General features: G+C 48.8%; 1 protein-coding gene across 4 annotated transcripts in view; it reads left to right on the top strand.

Annotated features, from left to right (window-relative positions):
• NR4A2 (nuclear receptor subfamily 4 group A member 2) overlaps nucleotides 1–2,046 on the top strand; it is a 6,608-nt gene extending 4,562 nt beyond the window's left edge. For 3 of the 4 annotated variants that reach the window (XM_027695958.1, XM_027695957.1, XM_027695961.1), the window contains 2 exons: nucleotides 162–370; nucleotides 461–2,046. In XM_027695958.1, coding sequence (XP_027551759.1) covers nucleotides 162–370; nucleotides 461–717 — 466 coding nt within the window. In that variant the 3' untranslated portion in view covers nucleotides 718–2,046. The remainder of the gene's footprint in view (nucleotides 1–161; nucleotides 371–460) is intronic. The other variant, XM_027695960.1, reaches the window with a different exon arrangement.
• Nucleotides 2,047–22,435: the final 20,389 nt, after the last annotated feature.

A 22,435-nucleotide genomic window follows, 5' to 3' on the forward strand; every position in this document is an offset into this window, starting at 1 on the left:
CTTCCTTCTCTCCCTTCCTTCTCTCCCTTCCTTCTCTCCCTTCCTTCCCTTCGCTCATTCTCTTTCCTTTTTTTAATCCTTTGTCTTTTTTTTCCTCTCATCCTCTTCCTTCTTTTTTTTCTTTCTATCTGATTTTCCTCCCTCTCTCATTCATCCATCAGTTCATTTTGGGGTTGTCCCCTTCCTTCCAGGTCCAACCCCGTGGAGGGGAAGCTCATCTTCTGCAACGGGGTGGTCCTGCACCGGTTGCAGTGCGTCCGTGGCTTTGGGGAGTGGATCGATTCCATCGTGGAATTTTCCTCCAACTTGCAAAACATGAACATCGACATCTCTGCCTTCTCCTGCATCGCTGCCCTGGCCATGGTGACAGGTCAGTGTCCCCCCTTCCCGCCTGCTCCCGTTCCCCCGCCCGCCTTTCTCCGTGTCAGACCCGTAACATCCCGCACCCTTCTCTTTGCAGAGAGGCACGGGCTGAAGGAACCCAAGAGGGTGGAAGAGCTTCAGAACAAGATTGTAAATTGTCTCAAAGACCATGTGACTTTCAATAACGGGGGCCTGAATCGCCCCAACTATTTGTCCAAACTCTTGGGGAAGCTCCCCGAACTCCGCACGCTTTGCACGCAGGGGCTGCAGCGCATTTTCTACCTGAAACTGGAAGATTTGGTGCCACCGCCAGCAATAATCGACAAACTTTTCCTGGACACTTTACCTTTCTAAGACTCTTCCCCCCTGCGCTTCCACTGACCCGAGGAGAAGCTCCACCTGTCTGAAGGGGAGCTGGTCTGGGCCCAGAGCAGCACCCTTGGGTGCCAGCTCCCACCCCAGCCAGTGTTGCAAACTCCCGCAGGCAGAACGCGATGGGCATTTTGGCTCTGGGGCATCATGGATGCAGCTCATGGACTACACAAATACCATGGTATAAACTTTTTATTATCGGCTTCTAAATGAATTTATTATTAAGGACTTCTGATTGGAAAGGTGTGACCCGACCTGGCGACGCCGGGCGCGCAGCTCAGACCCACGCGGTGACAAAGCGAGCGTTGAGGGACCCACGAGTGTCACCCTCCTAAAGACTAAAGTTTTCTGCTGTAAAAGAAAGCTGTAACATACCCAAAGCCCAAACGTTGCGTGGGTGGCGTGTGGCACTGGCCAAGGCTTGTAAATTTGTCAGATGCGGTTTGGCTTTTTAAAAAAAATTATTCCGTGCCTATTTATGAAGAAATACGGAAAATAATTCTAGGAAAAAAAAATAAAAATAAAAGCTAAACGTGTTTGGGAAAAAAAAATAATTTAAAAAAAAAAAGGGGAGAATAAAGACAAGAAAACCCAATCTGTCCGTACCAGGGAAGCATGACGATTCCAGGGTGACAATGTTATAGGCACTTGCTATTTCAGTAATGTCTATATTCTATAAATAGTATTTCAGACACTATGTAGTCTGGTAGCTTTTATAAAGACTGGTAGTTATCTAAGCTTCAAACATTTTCTCAATTGTAAAATAGGTGGGAACAAGTGTCACCCCCCCCCCGAGATCCCCCCCAAAGGGACACATAGTGTTTGTAAACACCGCCCGACACCCCTTGTTTGTAAGTGTTGTATGTACTGTTGATGTTGATTAAAGAAGAAGTTTATATCTTGATTATTTTGTTGTCTAAAGCTAAACAGATCTTGCATGCAGCAGCTTTTGACTGTTTCCAGAGTGCTTATACTATACATAACTCCCTGGAAATTACTGAGCACTTTGAATTTTTGGTTTGTTTTGTTCCGGGTTTTTTTTTTAATGTCTAAAAATTGTCGGTTAATATATTATTTTATGTTGGAGTAATATTTTTAATATTGCCATATTCTGTAGTATTTTTCTTTGTATACCCCGGTTCGGCACACGGGAAAGTCGCTGCCTTTTTTTAATATGGTGTGAGACAGTTAGAAACGCGGGTTATAATTATTATTATTATTATTATTATTATTATTTTTTCTCCCGAGAACTCTTTCTTTGAGAAAGACAATTTTAATGTTTACAACAATAAAACATGTAAACGAATCGAATTTCGTCTCCTTTCTGCCGAAGTGCGAAGCTGCCCCGCAGCCCCCGCCGCACCCGGGGGACAAAAGCCTCTGCCCGTGCGGCGATCCCGGAGCGCCGATGGACGGGGCCGTTCCCGTTCGGTGCCGCCGGCGCCGCGGGAGGAAGAGGAGGAAAACCCGCGGCTCCGAGGTTGGTCCTTTCCCAGGTTTTTCCGCGGTCGGTCCCCGCCGCATCCAGACCCCGCATCAGGACCCCGCGTCCTGCGACATCCATCCCTCTCTCCCTCCTCCCGCGCCGGCGTTTGCTCAGGCACATCCCTTCATCGGGGGGGCTGATTCCTCAGGAAAACACATTTAATTGAGGCATTTAATCCCTAAACTTGCCCCCGCGGCTGCGGAGGGGCTCGGGGGAGCAGGACGGGCCGCGCGGAGCAAAGCGGGGTGCGGGATGCCGCGGGAATTCGCTGCCCCCCGGAGCCTCGGGGGTCCCGCGGACTGCGGGGCAGGGCGGGGGGGCTTCTCCGGGCCGGCGGGACCGACACCGCGCCCAGAGCCCCGGAGGGTCCCGGCCCCGGGCGGGGGACCGGGATGTGCTCGCGGGGCTCCCACGCGTGGAGAGGGAGCGGGAACCGAAACTCCGGTGGTTCGTCCGGGAATGGCCAGAACTTCAGTCTCCGGCCTCAGTGACACCCGTGGGAGGGTGAGGGGACTCCGCTGCCGCAGCCGGGTTGAATCCGCGGTGCCCGACCCAAAAAACCCCACGGACACGGAGTTCAGGGCGGGGAGCGCCCCGGCGCCGCACCCCCGTCCCCGGGGGGCTGCGATCCATCCCGCTCCGCACCCCCCGCATCCCCGGCCCGGACAGCCCCCAACAGCCGCTCTGCCCGGGGAAGGGGCTTTGCGGCTCGGCCAGGCGAAAAATTCCTAAAATAAAGAGTTGTAAGAAGAATTAAGAGTCGGTCCCGTGGCAGGCGGGTGCGGGGGGCAGCGAGCGGGGCCGGGGTAGATTTGGGTGCTGCCTAATTCATGCTGAGCGGGGTTTGGAGCTTGGGATTGCCAAGGACACGGGGCTGGAGTCGTTGTGATTTTAACCCAGATAATATATATGGAATATAGATATTCCCTAAATATGTGTAAGTAGATACGGAAGTGTAAATGTCTATGCTTTAGAAGGGTTTTTAAATGAAAGAAAGCACACCTGTTTATAGAAAGGATTTAACAGCTCGACCCTCCTTTAAATATGCCCACACCTGCTCCCAATTCTCCCCAAAAATCAGCTGCTTCCACCACTTGCCTCAGCGTCTTTCTGCAGTAACTTTTCTAACAGGTTTAACCCTCTGCACCTGGGGAGAGGAGGATTTACCCTTCCCAGGCAGCCCTTTCGCACCTGCCTCGGCTTTTACCCCCAGCCGTGTCCCCTTCCCGCGTGTTTCCCCCATTCCTCAGCCCCCCCGGGCGGGCTCCTGCCCTGCCCTTGGCTCGGAGAGTGGCCGGGCAGAGGAGCCCTGCGTGGATCAGCGGCTGGAGGGACCCTGCCTGCCTGGGCACGGGCATCCAGGTGGGCTCGGACAGGGAACACGGGAGGGAACAGCTTCCAGGGGCTCGGGGGGGGGCTTGTTTAAAGGGCAGGCTGGAGAGGGAAGGGCTGCTGGAGGCTCTGTGCTCCCTGGATCCGTTGCTTTCCCCGTTCTGCAGGCTCAGGGAAGGACAGCAAGGAAGCAGGGAAGAAGCACTGAGCGCTGTATAGAGACATTCAGGGAAATGTTGGGAGTTGGGAGCTCGAAGCGGAATGTGGAGCTGAAGGAATAATTTTTAACTGGTGGTATCAATGGGAGGATTTATTAAAAGATTTCACTTCTCCAGGCTTGCAATATTCCAGATCAATAGCTATCTTAATTATTTTAGCTCTGTGCTGCTGCTGGAATTTGTTACTGCTCGTTCTGCCGGGCTGGTGTGAGGAGCAGCCAGCCCCGTCCTGGTTTGCTCCCTGGGGAGCTCGGCTTCTCTGGTTTGTTATCAGCCCACTGGGATCGTTTGAACCCAACTTTTTTTTGCTCATACAATTGCACCGTTTTCTCCAGGCTGGCTCCTCTGCTGCACTGATGTGTGAGAATGGAGCCTGGTTGCTCTGTCTGAGCCACGCTTGTGTTCCCAGTGAAGCCTCAGCCAGGGAGGGTCTCACTGCTGAGGCAGAGCAGGGCACCTTTCTCCTCCTGGTGTTGATGGATGAGGAGGTTACGCCAAGGCACAGTTTTCCCAAACATGCCAAGATTTCCAACCTTGACAGGCGAACTGGGGCGGATCCAGGTCGGGTGTCTGCTCTCGCAGTCTGTCGTGTTCCACTCGTGACATTTAATTCCAGCTCCGTTTGTCCGAGGGCCTGGACGATGCCACGTTGTCCTGGGTGTGTTGTGCTCCCAGTCCCATAAAACTGGGCTGATATAATTCCCATATAATTCTCCATCAGTGACTTGGGGACAGGGAGGTGTCGCGCCGTGTTCCGAACCCGCCTTTCCCGAAGATGAATTGCTGCAGGCACGAGACCCGGGCAGGAGCTTTATTAGTTTGGGATTGCAATCGGCAACACTTGCTTTTAGTCCTTTCCCTAATTATCCTCTTTGCACGTGTCAGGAACACCGGGAGCAGCCAGGGGGAATTTAGGTCTGGGGTAGTCAGAGCTGGCAAATTCATGTTTTATGTGATTTTTGCCCTCCTGACTTTCCTTCAGTGGGAGAAATCCCTGGACTGGCTGCATGCAAAAGGCACTTCAGATGCACCTGTAGCTGATTTTTTTATGTATAAGTAAACCCAGGGCTGCATAATCTGCACTTGCTGAAACGTTAGCCCTAAGTAACCTCTGCAGCTGGGGACGGTGCAGAGGGAGATGTTGGTATTCATGAATGTTTTGACATATTTGACATTTCCTATATGGTGTGTTTTCTCTGTTTTCCTGTTTTCCTCCTGTCTTTGCTCCCCTGTTTTAGCAGTAAATAGTTGCCCTCACCGGTGTTGTGGTTTGGAGGCACGAGGGTGGATCTGTAGAGCTCGAGCTTTGTGCATTTTTTTTTTTTTTTAATTTCATTTTATTTCAAAGTGCATGCCTAGCTAAATAACGGGATTATTGCATTTTAATGGGATTAGTGCATTTCCATGGAGTGCAAGGATGACCAGGAGAGCTGGTTTTGACAGAGCAGGTGATTTGTGTTCTCGTTCCAAAGCAGCACGCCCGGAATACAGATCTGTGAGATCTGAAGGTGAGGGATGTGTGCACGACTGGAGCTTCCTGGAGATGCAGTAGGAATGTATCTGGTTCATTCCAGCACTGGCAGGGCAGCTCTGCTTGATCCAGTGAGGAGGTTTGGGGGTGCTCGAGTTGCTGCACAATGGGGAAGGTGCCCGGCTGGGTGACTGAGGAGAAATCTGGTTTTGGACGAGTGCAAACAGCACATCTCATCCAACAGGCCCCGTGTCCAGTCAGAGAGTTCCTGATTTTTATCCAAATCTATGTAATCTTCTGTAAGAAACCAAATCTCACCTGGGAATTTGGGACCTTCATTAGGGTGACAGAATTTCCACAAGTGCGATTCAGGTGCTCTGTGTTTGTTCATCTTTTCCTCCTCAGCTCCCTCATTTGCAGTTGAGCTGCTTTCGTGAGGTGGAAGAGTTTAATTCAGAGGAATGTTCCTGTTTAGGAGACGTGATGTTTGAACAGGTTTTGTGTGTGGACACAGCTTTCGTGTAACCCCTTGGCAGTGGGGGTCACTGTGGTGGGATTTTGGCCGGTGCTGGTTGTTGCTGTGTGTGCTGGGTTCATGCTCTGGATTGCAGTACTTCAGCTTTGGTGGTTGAATTAATGGCTTTAATAGGATGCATCTGCTTGGCAAAAGCAGCTTTTAACGCTTGCTGGGTGTCTTATTGAAGGCACAGGGGCCTGCACGTGTTAAAAAACAGTAAATAACATCACTTAGGTGATTTTTCTTGACTAATTTGGTTTTCTAGAGAGAGAGAGAGACATCAACCCAAAATTTCAATTATTCTGTCATTTTAATGTTCCAAGTGAACTGCACAGTGAACTGCAACAGCCCAGCCAGAGCTGCAGACAATGGAAGGTGACGCAGGTATAGAACAAACAGCCAGAAGTCTTCTCTTTGTGCTCCCAATCCCCAGCAAAACTTGTGGAAGTGGTTGGGGTTTACAGTGCTGGGGCAGTGCCTGTGTTTGGGCCCTGAGGGAGCTGCTCTGGTGGTGAGTTGGTGGTTGCTGTGCTGGTGGTTGCTGAGCTGGTCCCGGGTGCGGTGCCGGTGCCACTCGGTGGGTTCGGCAGGGACAGGGCAGGGCCCACGGCGCTGGCTCTGCTCTCCAGAGCAGTTCAGGTACCCACCTCAAACCCAGGCACCCTCCAGCTGCTTCATGAAGAGCTAAAGTGAAGCGACAAGCTCTGGAGCTAAACTTAAAAGGCCAAGGATGCGGGGGCTCGGCTGCGGGAGGAGCGAGCGGCCGCCGCCAGCCCCTCTGGAAATGTTCTGTCTCTGGGGAGGGAGCGGCACCGGCAGCCAGGGATGGGCTGGGGTCATGGTGTGGGGGGCAGAGCCTGCAAGAGGGTGGGTTTGCTGTTCAGATCAAAAGCATGGCCTTAATTTCCACAGGGTTGTGCTGGGTGTGCCTTGGCAGGCAGAGAACAGCTCGGCAGGGATGGATGGAGGCAGCGTGGCCGAGGTGGTGGGCAGGGATGCTGCATCCCACGGCTCCCTGGCACAGGGGAGGAGGGCCAGAGCCCCTCATGTGCCAGATGTGACTCTGTGCTGCACAGAGGCAGGGGCCACACTCCTCTGGGCACATGCAGTGGCTTTTCTGCAGGTGTTTGGTACCTGCAAGCACAGACATCCCTCCTCTGGCACCAACACGGCCAATCCTGGAGGATCACTTTGAAAGCTCCTTCTCTGACACTTGTCCCTGCTTTGTGCAGGTTGCCTTTTTTTTTTTGTCCCAAATATTTCTTCTGTTTTTATCTCTACTCACTCCCTGCCAGTCTGCAGAGCAACCGTGGCTGCCCTGTCCCTGGAAGTGTCCAAGGTCAGGGAGCAACCAGGGATGGCAGAATGAGATGAGCTTTAACCTTCCAACCCCAAACCCTTCTGGGATTGTGTGATCCTGTGGTTCTGAAAGCCCTTTCTGTAGCAGCTGTGCCATCATTACACTGTTGGTAGTTTCATTTCAGAGCCATTTAGGTGGTCTGGGACCCTTAGCTTTGGCAGCTTTGCTCTCCTGTTGCACAAAATGACAAACACAAGTGCAAGAGCAGGAATCTGCTGAGCCCACAGAACCAGCTGCTCCTGCAAACAGGGGGTTTTGGGGGGTTTGTCTCTGCAGTTACTTAGTGAAGGTTCAGGACTCTCTTTTTCAGAACACGTTTCCCCACAGCTGCCATTAAGCATTTTGAGACATGAAGTGATTAGATGCCATCACGTGTTTTTTCTGATTTTACTGTAAAATTGGGTATTTCCCTGGATGTGCCCAAGGAAAACAGACGTGATTCCTGAGTGATGTGACTTCCAGTATCTGGCCATGAATTTTTCAACCTTACATATGTGAGCATATGGTATCAATAAACTCCTGCAACTAAGGACTAGTCAGCACATCGTACCATTTTATAAAATGTAAATGATTGAGGGTCCCAAAGAACAGAACCCCCACATCATGTATTTATAATATTTATATAATGAATAATCTACTTTTTTACAAAGAACACCAGGAAGGACAATAAAACACAGTTGTGTGTTTTGTGAGCCTGTTACAAATTAATTTCAAGCCACATATTGATGTCTTTTTTCCTGAAAATCTCTGTAAAAATGAGTCTGTGGTAATTCCTGAAGATGGAGTTCATAGAACTGAAAGAACTGTTACATTTTTATTTCATGGCATTTCCTGACGCAAACAAACACATTCCATGTGTTCACAACACTTCCATCATCTGTAAGTGAGCAGCAGGGCCACAGGGAGAAGAAATGCACATTCCCTAAAATGCTTTAGACTTGTATTTTTAGCAGATTTGCAAAGCAAATGTGAGTTAATGGCATAAAGTTATCAGGAAAAAGTTACTGATATTAGTGAGGCTGTGCTAAAATGAATTTCAAACATCTGCTCTCTGCCTTTGGGGGCATCTCGGGGCAGAAAGTCACAGGTTCAGTAAACCAGGGGCTGGAGAGACACTGTTAGGATTGTAATCCCAGCAATACCTGTGCCATGGAAACCTGGAGCAGGTTTGTTTCCTGCAGTGATCAGAGGACCCACGAGCCCAGAGAACATTCCCAGGTGTCTGTGCTGGGGTGCACTTCCAATTCCCAGGAAGAAATCCTGTTGTTTTTATTTGTGCAGCCCCAAACCCTTCACAGCTCAAGCCAATCTCTAATTAGGATTAACAGCACAGTGATCTTTATTTAGGAAAACAGGAAAGCACAATAGGAGGGGTTGGTTCTCTCGGTGCAGAAGAAGCTGTGCTGTGGAATCCCCTGGTTTAGGCTGAATTTCAGCTCAGAGCATGGAAACGCAGATGGGAACACGCTGGAACTCCTGATGCAGTGTCTGACAAAGTCCTGTTTGAAAGAGAAATCAAGAAGGGGCTGACTGGGAGCATTTTTCCAACCTTTAAGGTCTTTTCCAATCTTAGTGTTTCCATGAAGGTGAAGCTGGCCATGTGCTCTGAGGTGAGGGGGTGAGAGGGAGCAGCCTGAGAGGCCAGGAGAAGGCAGTGCTGAGCAGCCTGTTCTGGGGGGTTGTATTTGTGAGAGAGTCAATATTTAACATTTCTACCACTTCCTACCATTCCTCCTGCTCGTGCAGGGCTGTGTCCTGCTCTGCTCCTGCCTTTTTCAGGAGCTGGTGGCTCTCAAGTGCAGCAGGTGATGACAACGAGTGTGGCACAACCGTCAGTGGGTGACACTTCCCTGTTTAACCCGAGTGGGCTTTGCCAGGTGCTTCTCCATGGATTCTGTTTGGCCAACAGGCTCTTTGCATGGATATTCCTCAGGATCTGATTTGAATGAGAAAAACAATTCAGGTGTGGCCACTGTCAGCTCATGGAGAACACTTGCTGCCAACTCCTAAACCCCTTGGAAAACCGATTTTCAAACGCAAGTGTTGCCGTGGCTCTGTTGTGGCAGAAATGGATAATTTCACTCGCTGCCATTTGAAAAGACCCGTTTTCAAACCCTGCTCGAGTGGCAAACAGAAGCGATCTTGAGAGTCCTCCCTAATCCCTGCTGGATATCCCTCTGTTCCATAAATACTAACCCAACCTCTCTGCCACCCGGCTTGGCACGGCGAGGCACAATTGGCAGCTCGCTGGCGCGCCGGGAGCGGGCGAGCAGATGTGTGGCAAGTCTGCTCCATGGGCAGGGCACAGCTGTGCGGGAGCCTGGCACGGCACAAGGGCGCCCGGGCTTGGCTCCAGGTCGCAGCTCCTCCAGCCTGGCATCTTGGAAGCGGGCAGGACGTGCAAAGGTAAGGGATCAGCCCGGGCTTTATCTTTGCGAGGAGAGGTGATGCTGCAGAACTGTCTCTGATGAGTGTGTTTTGCATAAACAGTCGTGTTAGAAGTAATGGAGAAAAAAGGAGCAGTTGGTCATGTGAAAAGTATTTCTTAATTAAGCTGGAGAAACATTAGAGAGAGCTGAAAGCTGTGGCTTTTGTCGGGAGGGTGCTGGGAATGGCTCACTCCAGTGCAGGGGATGCTCCGCTGGTCTCAAACGCTGATAATGCTCCTCCAACCCCTTCTCCGAGCAGAGGGGTGACATCCCTCCTGGGTGGGACTGAGGGGACACGATTCCATGGTGTGTTCATTCCCTCACCCGTGGTATTGGATCTCTCCAGCCCTGGAGAGCTGCACACCTGCAGAGCACAGTGCCTGAGCACCCAGAGCACCGAGGCCTGAGCACAGGGACTGCAGCGCGTGGTGCCTTCCGGGCTGGAATTCTCTCAGCTGTTCACACACCCCACGTGGATCCTGGGTCCTTGGTCGGTTTTAACTGGACACCACATCCCTGCCGTGCCCAGGAGGGTGGCAGGGCCGAGCTGGTGGTGGCTGAGGTTGGTGCTGGGGTGGCAGTGCTGCCAGGGGAGGGCGGATGCTCAGGAGCGATACCACCCCTGTGCCTGCAGCCCTTCTGCTGGCACTGGCTTTGGCAGCTCCTGTGGCACTGGGGACAGCAGTACCTGACCTGCTGGTGGAGCCAGGCTGAGCTCAGGCCCCTCGGGGAGCCCTGGACAGGAGCTGGGGCTGCAGGTGCTGCTCCGTTGCTGGCCAGGCACAGCTCGTGTCCCCGGGTGTGTTACAGGGTGGGACTCCACTGCCAGCTCCTCTTCCCTCTGTGCTGCTTTCAGAGCCTGTGACCTTTGCAGGAATGTGTCTCAGCCAGAGCTGCTGGAGGATGGCTGCGTTTCCAGCCCCTTCCCAGACAGCCTCGGCTGGGGGATTTCTGCCTTTTCTGGGCTTTTTGGGTCCCTTTGTTTTATCTTTCCCCAGGTAAAGCTCGTGGGAAGCCAAGATGTGTGACTTTTCTTGGCAGAACTGGCTCCAGAGCATAGGGCAAGTTGGGTTAGGTAGAGGCAGGAGATGAGGAAAATATCCCAAATAAACCCCCAGTCCCATCCTTCCTGCAGGGATGAACCAGCACTTGCTGTGCTGCCAAAACAAGGTCTTTTCCCCAATAAGATGAGGAGAAAAAGTGCCTTTTCTGTGACTTAAGGAGGGTGGGTTTTTTTTCCTGATTTCAATCAAGCAAGTTAACACTTGGATAAAGGGAAAGCTTTCCTTTCAATTGTCTGCCCGTGTTTTAATTTTAGTTTTGCCTGCCATGGCAGGAGTTAGTCTCACGTGTCAGAGGCTGTTTCCACAATTATGGTTTGCCTAATGGTCCTTTTGTTGTAATTCATAGGCTAATAGAAGTCAGAGATGGAAAAGACCTGTTAGATTATGGAGTCAATATAATCTCAGAGATAGAGGATGTATCGGATATTATTAAACAGATTTTACACTTGATCTTCACTAAATTATGGTTTGGAGTTATTTGGTCCCTCGAATGGTGCAATAACAATGGCTTAATTTTGGGGTTTGGGAGAGCAGATCTGTATTTAAGTTTACCATTTGGCATTTCTCTGCCTTGCCTCCAGATGAGCCTGATTTCCAAAGGGAAGATTAGAGATTCCCACCAGACAGCAGTGTAGGGGGAAAATAAAATCCATCAAGTATCTCTAAAAAAGCCCTTATGTTTTCCTGGGTTAAAGCAGTGCAAAATATCAACTTTTTAGGATAAAGAAAGCTGCAGAAGGAGAAAATCCTCATCAATATAAGCATGAGCAGTAAATGTTTAGGAGACCCAGCTGGTCTGGCTTTGGTGTTGAGCCGAGCTCTGAATGTCTCTGGATTTGGGCACCAGTGAACTCAAAATATTAAGGGAGGCTCAATTAAAACAAACAAACAAAAAAACCCAACTAAAAAATGCACGGAGGGTAAACCTCCTCAGCCCTACCTTAATGATCTCCTGTTGAGGTGATCATCCTGTTGGATGTGAGAGCAACCACCCTGCCCCAGTGCAGGGAGCAGGAAGGGGTCCTGTGGGGCACTGGGGACCCTCAGGCAGCCACTGCCTGTTTGTTTAATTACCTTGTGTTCCAAGGACTTGGATCTTAAGAGATGGGGATGTTTCTGTTCTGCTTCTTCCATGGACTCTCAGAATGGCCTGGTTTGGAAGGGATCTCAAAGCTCATCCAGTTCCACCCCCTGCCATGGGCAGGGATGGTCTCACAGCCAGGAATTCCTTCCCAATATCCCACCTCTCCCTGCCCTCTGGCAGTGGGAAGCCATTCCCTGTGTCCTGTCCCTCCATCCCTTGTCCCCAGTCCCTCTCCAGCTCTCCTGGAGCCCCTTCAGGCCCTGCAAGGGGCTCTCAGCTCTCCCTGGAGCCTTCTCTTCTCCAGGTGAACCCCCCCAGCTCTCCCAGCCTGGCTCCTGAGCAGAGGGGCTCCAGCCCTGGGAGCATTCCCGTGGTCTCCTCTGGACTCTCTCCAGCAAGCGACTTTCCTATTTTTAACTTGCTAATTTTCCTGTGAGTGCCTAGAAGAACAGACAGAATCGCTGTGCAGGCAGCCACTGCTCTGCCTTCAGCTCCTGCTCCATTTCACAGCCCCCTTTCCCTGTTCCTGGGTGTGCTGAGCTGTTTGGATAATGTCCTGGTGTGTGATGAGCATCTGACTCTGTGCCTCAACCTGTCAGCTCCACGCAGCTGCCGGCGAGCTCTGGGCTGCTCCTCGTTGTTTGAGAAGGCCTGGAGAAGTGCTCCTTGTTTGAGTGGGGTAAATTAAATGTCTTTCCATCTGTCATTTATATGAACTGATGTAAAACACAGTGTGAGGCTGTTCTGCTGCCATCAGAAGAAGTCAGGAACAGGGCTGGTGCTGCATTAAGCAATATTTTCCTGCTTTGGGATAGCAGGGGAGTCATCCCACGGTTTGGGAAACATATGGAAAAATAAGAGCTGGAGTGGGATTTTGATTTAAAAGGCTGCAATTAAAATGTGGATAGGCTTTGTTGACTTGGAAAGTGTAATTAAAAGATAGATAAGATTTCCTCCAGGACAAAGACAAGGTGCAATTCCTCAGGTTTGAAAAATTTCCTCTTCTCCTTGAAGTTCTTCACTGGTGGGATCTTGATCAAAACCCATCATATGTTTAAAGGTACCCACCCCCTTACTGTGAGCACTGGACTGTGCCCAGCCTTGGCTGCTGCTCCCAGCCCCTCTTCTGGAGGGCTCTGGCCCTGAATCTGTGGGGTTCTCAGTGAGTTTGCTGTCAGTTGTTCTCAGATCTTCCCTGCAAGAGGCTTCCCTGCTGCAGGGTGTGCCCGGAGCCCTGGGCAGGGGGGACATGGGGAGAAGGGGGTGGTGTCCAGGCTGGGGTTGAAGTCATGGTGTGAGGGATGGGATCAGCTGAGGGCTGGAGCCTCACACCCTGCCCGTGGGCTCTGCACAATGGTTGGGGCTGCCTCCCCTTGTTGGGTTTCTTTTGGGACACAGTTTGACTGTGAACCGCGTTCGATTACGTACAATTAACACACAGCACAAACCTGCCCCGGGAGTTATTTTCAGTGCCGCTCTCCTGTAATTAATTCCCTGTGTAATGTCTCCGTCAGGGAGCCGGGCCCTTCTGCTGGTGGAAACAGTCGTCATCAAATATGTGGGAAAAATTGGAAGGCAGACACGAGCGTTGCAAAGGCCGAGCAGCGAGTTCTGGGAGTCTTGGATGGAATTGTGGGAGTAGAAATTATTGCAGCAATAGTTTTATGTACTTTTGAACCTCGTGCATCTCAAAAGAGACGTAACATACTATTTTAGAGCGTTTTTCTTCTTCCTGGGGCTGTTATTGCAGGAACCCTGCTGAGCCCAATGGCTTTGTCAGGAAGAGAACAACGTAGTGATGCTTCCTGAGAGTTATATTAAGTACAAAACCCATTATATATATTGAAATGCAAGTTTTAAAACAGTTCAATGAGACCTTTTCTTTCAAAAGGGGGCTAGGCTGTTGGTACCTGTGCCCAGACATGTCAGAGGTGCCTGATTAACAGGAGATGTACTTGGTCTAGTGAAAGGTGCCCCTGCCCATGGCAGGGCAGGGAATAAGATGAGCTTTAAGGTCCCTTCCAACCCAAACCAATCTGGGTACACAGAGTTCTCCACCGTTCAGAGGCTCAGAAATTTCATGCATAACTATGCCCATCATTTATGAAAATGTAAACTTTTCATCCTGGCTGGATGGATGAACAAACACAAGGACTTTTTAAAACGCTCGCTTGTTTTTTAGCCTCTCCTGTAGTTGCTATGAATTTTTTCATACTGAGGAGTTTGTTTGTGTGTTATTTCCCATGCAAAGGGAACGTGTGGTGCTGCTTTCCCCCTCTTCCCTGGTTTGCCGTTCCTGCAGTGGCTCTGCACGGTGACAAGGTGACAGCGAGGGAGAAGGCACAGGAAGGGTAAGGCAGTGCTTTACCTCACAGCACAAAATGATGATTTTCCTGCTCAGTAGCAAGGAGTCCTTGGGGGCCGGGGATGTGCCCGGCACAGAAAGGGTGTTCCACATCCTGAGCACATTCCCCCCGTAGCAGCGGCGCTTACGGAGCCTTCGCGGTGCCCTTTACCTGTCAAACCGGATTGGATCTGAGTTCTGCTCCTCGGGCTCCGCGAGAAGCTTTAAAAACAATATATGAAATATGCCTCGAGGATGGCAAAACACGGGGAGCCGGAGCTCCCGGAGCATTAACAGGGGACAAAGCGATGCGTGTCCCGCAGCCCTTTGTGCTCCCCCGCCGTGTCGGGGCCGCCTGTGCCCGGCAGGGACGGGAGCGGCGGCTTTGGGGTCACACAGAACTCATTTGTCCCTTTTCCCTGGTTCCCTCCTGGGCGGACATTTGCGGCTCAGGTGCTGGAATGCAGTTAAGGCTCTCTCCTAATGCCTATTTCATCCCACTCGAAGGCGCGTTTGAAGCTCTCAGGATGGTTGGGGTGCGTGGAGATACAAAGGACATGGGTGGTAAAATTTGTTAGATCTTTGCTGCCAGCTCTAAAAAAAATGAATCCTCATGAGCAGCCCAGCCCTGCAGCTCTCTGTGGAGAAAAAAAACAGATTAGGAAGGACTAAGAGCCAGAATTAACACCCTAGCTTGGAGTTTAATTGTATTTATTAATAGGAATGGGAGCTTTTTTTTTCTTTTTTAAATGTAAACTTGAAGCCAAAAATCTGAGGGGAAAAAAACTTTTGTAAAAAGTTTATTTTCCTCACACGTGTACAAGTATCAGGAGTGAAAGGCAGGATGACTGCACAGTGTAGGATATTTCCAATTTCTCTAGTGCTTACACATGGAGAGCAGTCAGGGCTGATATGGGAAAAAAATCACAACCAGAGTCTTGTTGCAGGTGCAGCACTTTTCTCCCACCCAGTATTTAGTTGCAGTACTCATGACAAAAACCTTCTTTTTTTGATACCATAAGTGAAATCCATGTCTTTTTTCACTATTCTTGACTAATTTTGCAGTAGCAATTGCTGCTTCATGCAGAAGGCAAAAAATCTGACTAATGAGAGATTCCAACTCCAGGTTTCCAAAGGACATTCGCTGTAAACATCTTTGAGTCAAAAATAATTAAGCACAAATTGCAAAAAAACACTTGTGAAGACTTTTTAATTTTTGGGCTGAGAAGTGAGGAAACACTCTCTGCACAGACAGGGCTGTGGCACAGGGGTTTGGAGATGAGACTGTTGTAGAATATGTCAGTGGTGGAACTGTTGGAGCTGAAGTGCTCCTGCACCACTTGGACTGGCAAATTTATGGCCTGGATGCCTCCTTTATCTCAGTAAAAAAGGATAGAAATTAAATGAAGTTATTTGTTATTCTCATGATTTTTATTTATTTTTAAATGGATGTTTCCATTGCTGCAGCAGAAGCTGTGGTGTGGAAATGCTCACCCCCCTGTGATCCTGCTGTGAGGAGGGTCTGTGCTGGAGCCCCACAGAGCTCTGCCAGCCCACCACTGACTCCTCCAGCTCAACTAATTGTAGGAAAGTCCTTCTGGGAAATCAAACCAGCTCCTGCTCACAAACACTTAGCAAATATTCAGGGAATAAGTGCACAAGCTTTATTTAATTGCACTGAATCACAGAACGGTTGGGGTGGGAGGGGAGCTCAAAGCTTATCCTGTCCCATCCCCTACCAAGAGCAGGGACACCTCCCACTATCCCAGGTTGCTCCAAGCCCATCCAACCTGGCCTGGAACACTTCCTGGGATGGGGCAGCCAGTCAGGACTCAGCCTGTGGGTCTCAGCTGCTGGGTTTGAGGACCAGGTGAACGGACAGAGAGTTTTTCTTCCCAATGGGTACCTGGTCATTGTCCAGAAGGATTCGATGGTTTATTCCCACTGACTGATTGGACCAGGAACCCAAGTGCTCTCCCTCTCTGGCCTTTCAGAACAGGTTACCTGCAGTGACTAGATGAACTAAATACTAATCCATGTCTAGCTTTAGAATGCAAATTTGAGTTTGAGTTTTACCCGGTGCTCTGCCACAGTTGGATAAAACCCCACAGCCCAACCCACGGCAGAGCCACTCGCCCCCTTGATGTTTAAATAATTCATTACATTGGCAGTACAGCCCCTGTTTGTTGTAATTAGTTTTGAGAGGAAGCCTGGTGTAAACTAGCCCTGCTTTAGTGCAGGTCACACCTGTGGCTGTGCTGGGACACACAGGTAACTCTCAGGCTGGCTGGGGAATATGGAATTGGTGTTCCCAGAGCCTTCAGGGCTTCAGTCTCGGGTGATGCTGCTCTGAGGCACAACCAGGAGCCTTTCAATCCGCAGGCAGGGCTTGCTTTGTGGCAGAGCCCCTCGCCCAGCCACCGCTTCCTGCTGCCAGAACACATTTAATGCTTCTACTCCATAAAAGATCATTTCTTTCCAGGGAGAATTAACGCGAGCGGAATGAGAACGGTCCATATGTATAACCCAGGCACGGTTATTCCTACAATTACAAGTTAGAGAGTGATAATTACCATGGCAATTTGTTTCTTTATGGATGAGATTTCTTCAAATAGATGCAGGAATATCTCCTCTCTGTCTCTGTATCCTTATGTTTAGCTTTTCTCCGAGATAAAGGTTCCACGGCAAACATTTTAAGGAAATTGATGGTGCAATTACTGGAAAGCCTCGTTTTTAAAAATGTTCCAACGTTTTTCACTAGTCATAGAACTATCTAAATAAAAAAACTGTCCTTAAGAGTTCCCATGTCATATTTAATAGCCAAGGGGGATGTTGGGAGGTAACCAAACGAGGGAAAAGTATCCAAGTGCGTCATCGTGCTGCTGGTTGGAATGAACGTGGGTTACCAGCAGCTGAAAGCTCCCAGGGTTGTTCCAGGGGTTATTCTGTGGTGTTGGGGATCTGCTGAGCTTGGCTTTAACCCTCTCCTGCAGGGGAAGGTGCTGCCTTGGTCACCTGCAGATCCATCACCACCACAGGTTCCCCTGCTCACCTGCCCTGCCTGGTTCTCTCCTGGCCCCCAAAAAAACATGATTAGTGCCAAAAGAAAAGTCAGCTTTGCCCCTACAGGGGTCAATGGGATGTAGACATGATTATTTACCAGAGGAATTGATTCATCAAGTAAATCACTCAGTAAAGATGGCAAAATTAATTGAATCACATGTTTTAACAAATGGGATCTGACTGGCTTTATTGTGCCTGTTCATGAGACCAGCAGTGGCTCTGCCTTCTGATTTTGGCTCCCCTGCTTACTTGCTTGGCGAGAGAAATTTGAATTTCTGCACCCCCTCCTGGATTTTGCTCTTTGCTCTTGGCTCAACTTGGTGTTCTTTAGTTCACAGCAATCCTAAAATCACCCTCTCGCTCCTGACAACCCCCTGGCAGGAGGGGGGAGCCAGCTGGGGGTCGGGCTCTGCTCCCAGGGAACAAGGGACAGGACCAGAGGAAACGGGGAAATAGGTTGGATATTAGGGAAAGTTTCTTTGTGGAAAAGCTGGTCAAGCCCTGGCACAGGGCTCCATCCCTGGAGGGATTTAAAAGTGCCACGTGGATGTGGCACTGGGGGACACGGGTTAGTGGTGGCCTTGGCAGTGCTGGAGAATGGCTGGACTTGATGATCTTAGAGGTCTTTTCCAGCCTAAACCATTCTGTGATTGCAGGATTTATAATTGGTAGGAATTGCTTTCTCTAGGCCTGTTATATATTTTAAAAGTGATTTTTCTCTTTGTTGTTCGAATCCGGTTCTGATTTCCTTAAAGATTTTCAGTAGATTGTATCTGCAGTAAGACAAATCTGTTAGGTCAACTTTGATTACATTGGAGAGACATATTCCATTATATAATTCACTGGGGTCTGCACTACTCTTAAAGGAAAATATAAAGCTCCCTCAAATGTCAGAGTTTGATGGATTCAAAATGCGTCCCCTCCAAACTCCATTAGGCCTTCTAATCTTTAAAGCTCTTCGTGTTCCTCCCACCCAGGGTTCTGTTCCATGTTGGAGGCACTTCTGCCAGGAAACACTCTTCCATGATCTGGCTGGGATGGGTGTCACCTTCTGCAGGAAAGAAGGGAAACTTACAGTGAATATTTAAGCGGCTTCTTTCTTTCATTTAAACACAATCAAATGTTTTGTATCAAATGTTTAATACAAAGCACAAAACTACAAGTTGTGTGTGCAGAGCAATGCAAACCAAGAGCAAACGTGGCTGAATGGTGTCAGCATAAGGATGTTTTCCAGCAGGAAATGGTTGGCAAACAGATCAAATGGAACTGCAGGAATGTTGGGAATGATTATGATGCTGTAAGCTGTTTCTATGCAGTAATGCTCTGGATACTAAAACAAGTGGAAAATGTGCACAAAAGGAGCTTTTTAAGTTGAGAGGAGGGAAATTCTGCAAAATAATTTAATTTGTGGTTTTAACAAAATTTAACTGGATCCTATTTCATAAAAAAGAAAATATTTGCTATTTGTTAGCAGAAATGAGAGCTCATGATGGGAGCTGCACATTGCAGAGGTTTATGCCTGGCTTGAGTGTTTCTGTCACTGGTGTCACTGTTTCACAGAGTTCAGGTGGAGGTGGCATGGCCAACTCTGGGAATTGTCCTGGAAGTGTCCAAGGCCAGGCTGGAAGGGGCTTGGAGCAACCTGGGCTAGTGGAAGGTGTCCCTGCCCATGGCAGGGAGTGGAACAGGATGGGCTTTAAGGTCCCTCCCAACCCAAACCCTGCTGTGACTATGAAAGGTAGGAAGTGTGGCCCTCCAAAAACTGAGTTGTCTTCTAAATTATCAGAAGAAAGTGTGTAACCAGTATCAAAAGGCGTGTGGAGGTGAAGCTGTGACTAAGTTTTATCAAAACAGAGGAAAAATACTTGTCTTTGACCCCTTTGCTTTGCTCAGCTCGTGACCAGGCGTCGCAAACGAAGATTTGGGGAGGGCTCTGCCCACGTTTGTTACAAGTGTGTTGGTGGCTAAAAAGGCCAATATGAGATAGACAAGTCCTGATTTAATAGGAGACTAATAATAAAAGATAAGTTGGGCTTTGATTGCAGTGTGTTTTTTCTGTTTATTCCACAGGGATTTTGGTCATTTTTACGGTTTTGTTAGACAGAAGTGAAAACTTCCACGTGGTTTGTCACGGCTGTGTTATGGTTTGTCATGGCTGTGTTTTGGTGTTTTCTGGCCTGAGGAAGAGAATCCCAGACTGATTTGGGGTGGAAGAGGCCTTGAAGCCCCCCCCTGTGCCATGGGCAGGGCCCCCTTTCCCCAGGCTGTGTCTCAGGCTGTGCTGCTCTGCGAGCAGAGCCTTGGGAATCGTGGCGGTTCCGATGCCTGAACTCGTGTGAGCACCAGCCTTGTGTCAGCAGCTGAGTCTGTTCTCAGTGTGAGCTGCCAGAAACTCGTGCTGGATAATTACCCAGTTCAAAGTGGAACTCGGAGCTGGAAGTTACAGAACAGCTCGAGCCCCTGTTCTCCTCCAGACAACTTGTGTTTCAGCTCAGCCACGGCCTGGGTGTGTTTTTATGACAATTTTTCACCTGCTCCCTGAGGGATAATTTCCCCACTGCTACGTGCATTTCTTGTCCCTTGGGCATTGTCTAACGCTGTGTGTGTGACTTGGTGACACCCACAGGGGCTGAGACCTCGGGTTCTCTGTTTTTACCACTCCTGCATCTCAGGAAAGGGTGGTGAGGGACCATCCTCTGCCAGGGCATCCCTGGCACTGCCCCATCCAGCCGTGGTTATGGTGGATCCCAGGTGGAGGGAGCATAAATGAGTTGTGGAATCAATGTCTCTGGCATTGTAAGCAAATAGCCTGATTTTTGGGGTGTTTTTCTTAGGGTGGAGGTGTGCTGTACAATAGCAGTGTTCTGGTGTGTTAACAACACCTCTGCTCCTTTCTCCACTGCCTCTTGCTGCTTGTTTTGCTCCTCCTGATGCCCATTCCCCATCCTGTAATGTCCCCCTGAATAAAAAAAGGGAATGAAAGGAAGAAACAGTTTCATGAGGTGAGCGTTAAAAAGGCTTTTTTCCCTCTCAGTTATGAAATTTGTCAAATTACAAAGGGGTTGTGTAAAGGTGCCTGACTGTGTAAACTCCATCCCGGAGCCTTCATGTGGGCCAGAGCCTTGTTTGAGCTCTGTGCCCAAGAGTGAATTCCACTCTAGATGTTATTAAAAGTTTCTGTACTTAACTGTGGCATGGCTAACAGCAAATGATCACTTAAATCTCCAAAGTAATAAAGATAGATAAATTACAGTAATGTGAAAATCTGTGCCTCTGCAAAAAAAACCCCCAACCCAACCCCTGTTCTATTTGCATTGCACCTGACCCCCAAATACTCTTTCAGAACTGAACTGAAACTTGGTGTGAATTAAACCATCCCAGGGAATTCAAGCCGTGAATTGGGGTGCTTGAGTAGGAACACAAAAATATCATAAATGGTAAAAACACGTGGCATTTGCTCTGCCTGAAATCCTTGTGGCTCCTGAGCTGGAAGCTGGAAGTGCTTGTTATCCCCCTTTCCAGGAGTTCTGTGCCACTGGGGCACAGGACTGAGAGGCACCTGCTGGTAGGCAGGGTAGAAAAGGTTGATAAATCACAAAAAAGACGTACTTTTATGTGGGGAAAAAAAAATGCATTCAGCATTTTTTCCCAAGTAAAGTATGCAGAAAACCTGCTTAAATGGAGCATATAATTTTTAATGAATCAGACCCTTTCTCCTAGGAAATGAAGCAAGTATGATAAATATGATGGAAAGTGGTGAATATCGAGGGTCTGGTAATCAGATCAGATTGGAAATCCACCTGAGGCTTGGTGTGAAAGGTAGTAGCTCAAAAAGGATTAGTCTTTAGACCTGCAGACTTTGAGGAATGTGGGATCAATTGAAGAAATTTGATTGTAATCAATTAAGAAAAAATACTGCTGGAAGTAGAGAGGTGCTGGAGGCACAATTAGAAAGATGTGAGTGATTCAGTAAATCAAGAGCTCAATGCCTTCAAAAGCTACTTTTGAGGAACTCAGGCATTAATTTTTTTGGGAATGTCCACCCTGCAGTGAAACTTCCTTTATCTGATTTCTTGTACTTGACTGAAATTCTTGTGTTTGCTGAGTACAAACCACACAGGTTTTAAAATCCCAGGGAGAGGGAATTCTCCCATTTTGGACCTGGGACCACCCTCTGGAGGAGGGAGCAGTTCTGGGGGTTTGTCCTTGTCACAGACACCAGGCAGGGCTGTGGCCACACTTCCCAGAGCTGAGGGAAGGGGAAGGAGCAGGGATTTGAAGGCAGGTCTAAAACAAAAAGCAGTAAATCCAGAGACAAGCTCTGAGCTCCTGAGAGTGGATGTTTTGGGTTCCCCGTGTTTGTAAACGCCCTGGCCTGGAGCTGTGGGGCAGAAAATAGGTAAATGTAAAAATTAAGTTTGTCTTCATCTGTGTGACCATATTTCCTTTGGTTCCAATAGTCAAACACAGCAAAACTCCCCAACAGTGGCATTCCTGTCACTCTCCTTTGAGTACAAAGGAGATCAGAAGCCTGTGAGATGCATCCACACAATTTACTGTAACTGTCTGCTTTCCATGGGCAGGGTGGTTCCATTTCCCCCACTTACTTAAAAGGGATATTCTCTAATACCAATTCCTCACACTTTAATCATTTGCCACTTAGAATTTCCCTCAACATATATTTATTGCATTTCTCTTTGACATTTTTTAAAATCCTACTCTACGGAAACTCTTTGGATTTTATGGCTCCTCACTTTATGATTATTTCCCTTTCCAATATGAAATGCTCGAATGGGAGTTTTAAAAGGGTGAGGTACTTTCACCTGTCTTGTGAAGGTTCTGGTATGTTTGGTAACAGAGCAGCAGGGTGTCATTCTGTATTTTAATTTATCTCTCATCGATATCTAATAAAGCATTTTCCCCTGGAAGATGGGGCTTTCTGAGGGGGTTTCCCTCTGAAAAGGCTGTTAAAGAACTGTAATACTTTTAAAACAGTGTTTGTGAGACCTGGCCACATGTGAACCAGCTGTGGCTCAGGGGTTAGGGGGTTGATGTAGATGTGAGAGATCTTTATTCCATCTCTTTCTCTCGCAGTCTGCATCTTTTCCAAACTTTGCTTTGAAATCCCTGTGATGTCATTAACTGAGTGCCCTTGAAGGGGCAAACCATGTGCTGATGTATCATGAGACCTTCAGACTACCTTGGGAATATCTACCTGTGTTGTTTCAGTTGAAATTTAGAGGGGTTTGGCCACAAATCTGGAGGGGTTTAACTAAAAATCTTAAGCCTGAAGTGTCTGAATTTCATAGGTGTACGTGGACTTGGACCAGAT

Source organism: Neopelma chrysocephalum, unplaced genomic scaffold, assembly GCF_003984885.1.
Source record: "Neopelma chrysocephalum unplaced genomic scaffold, ASM398488v2 Primary Assembly neopelma1_103b, whole genome shotgun sequence".
Lineage (NCBI taxonomy): Eukaryota > Metazoa > Chordata > Aves > Passeriformes > Pipridae > Neopelma > Neopelma chrysocephalum.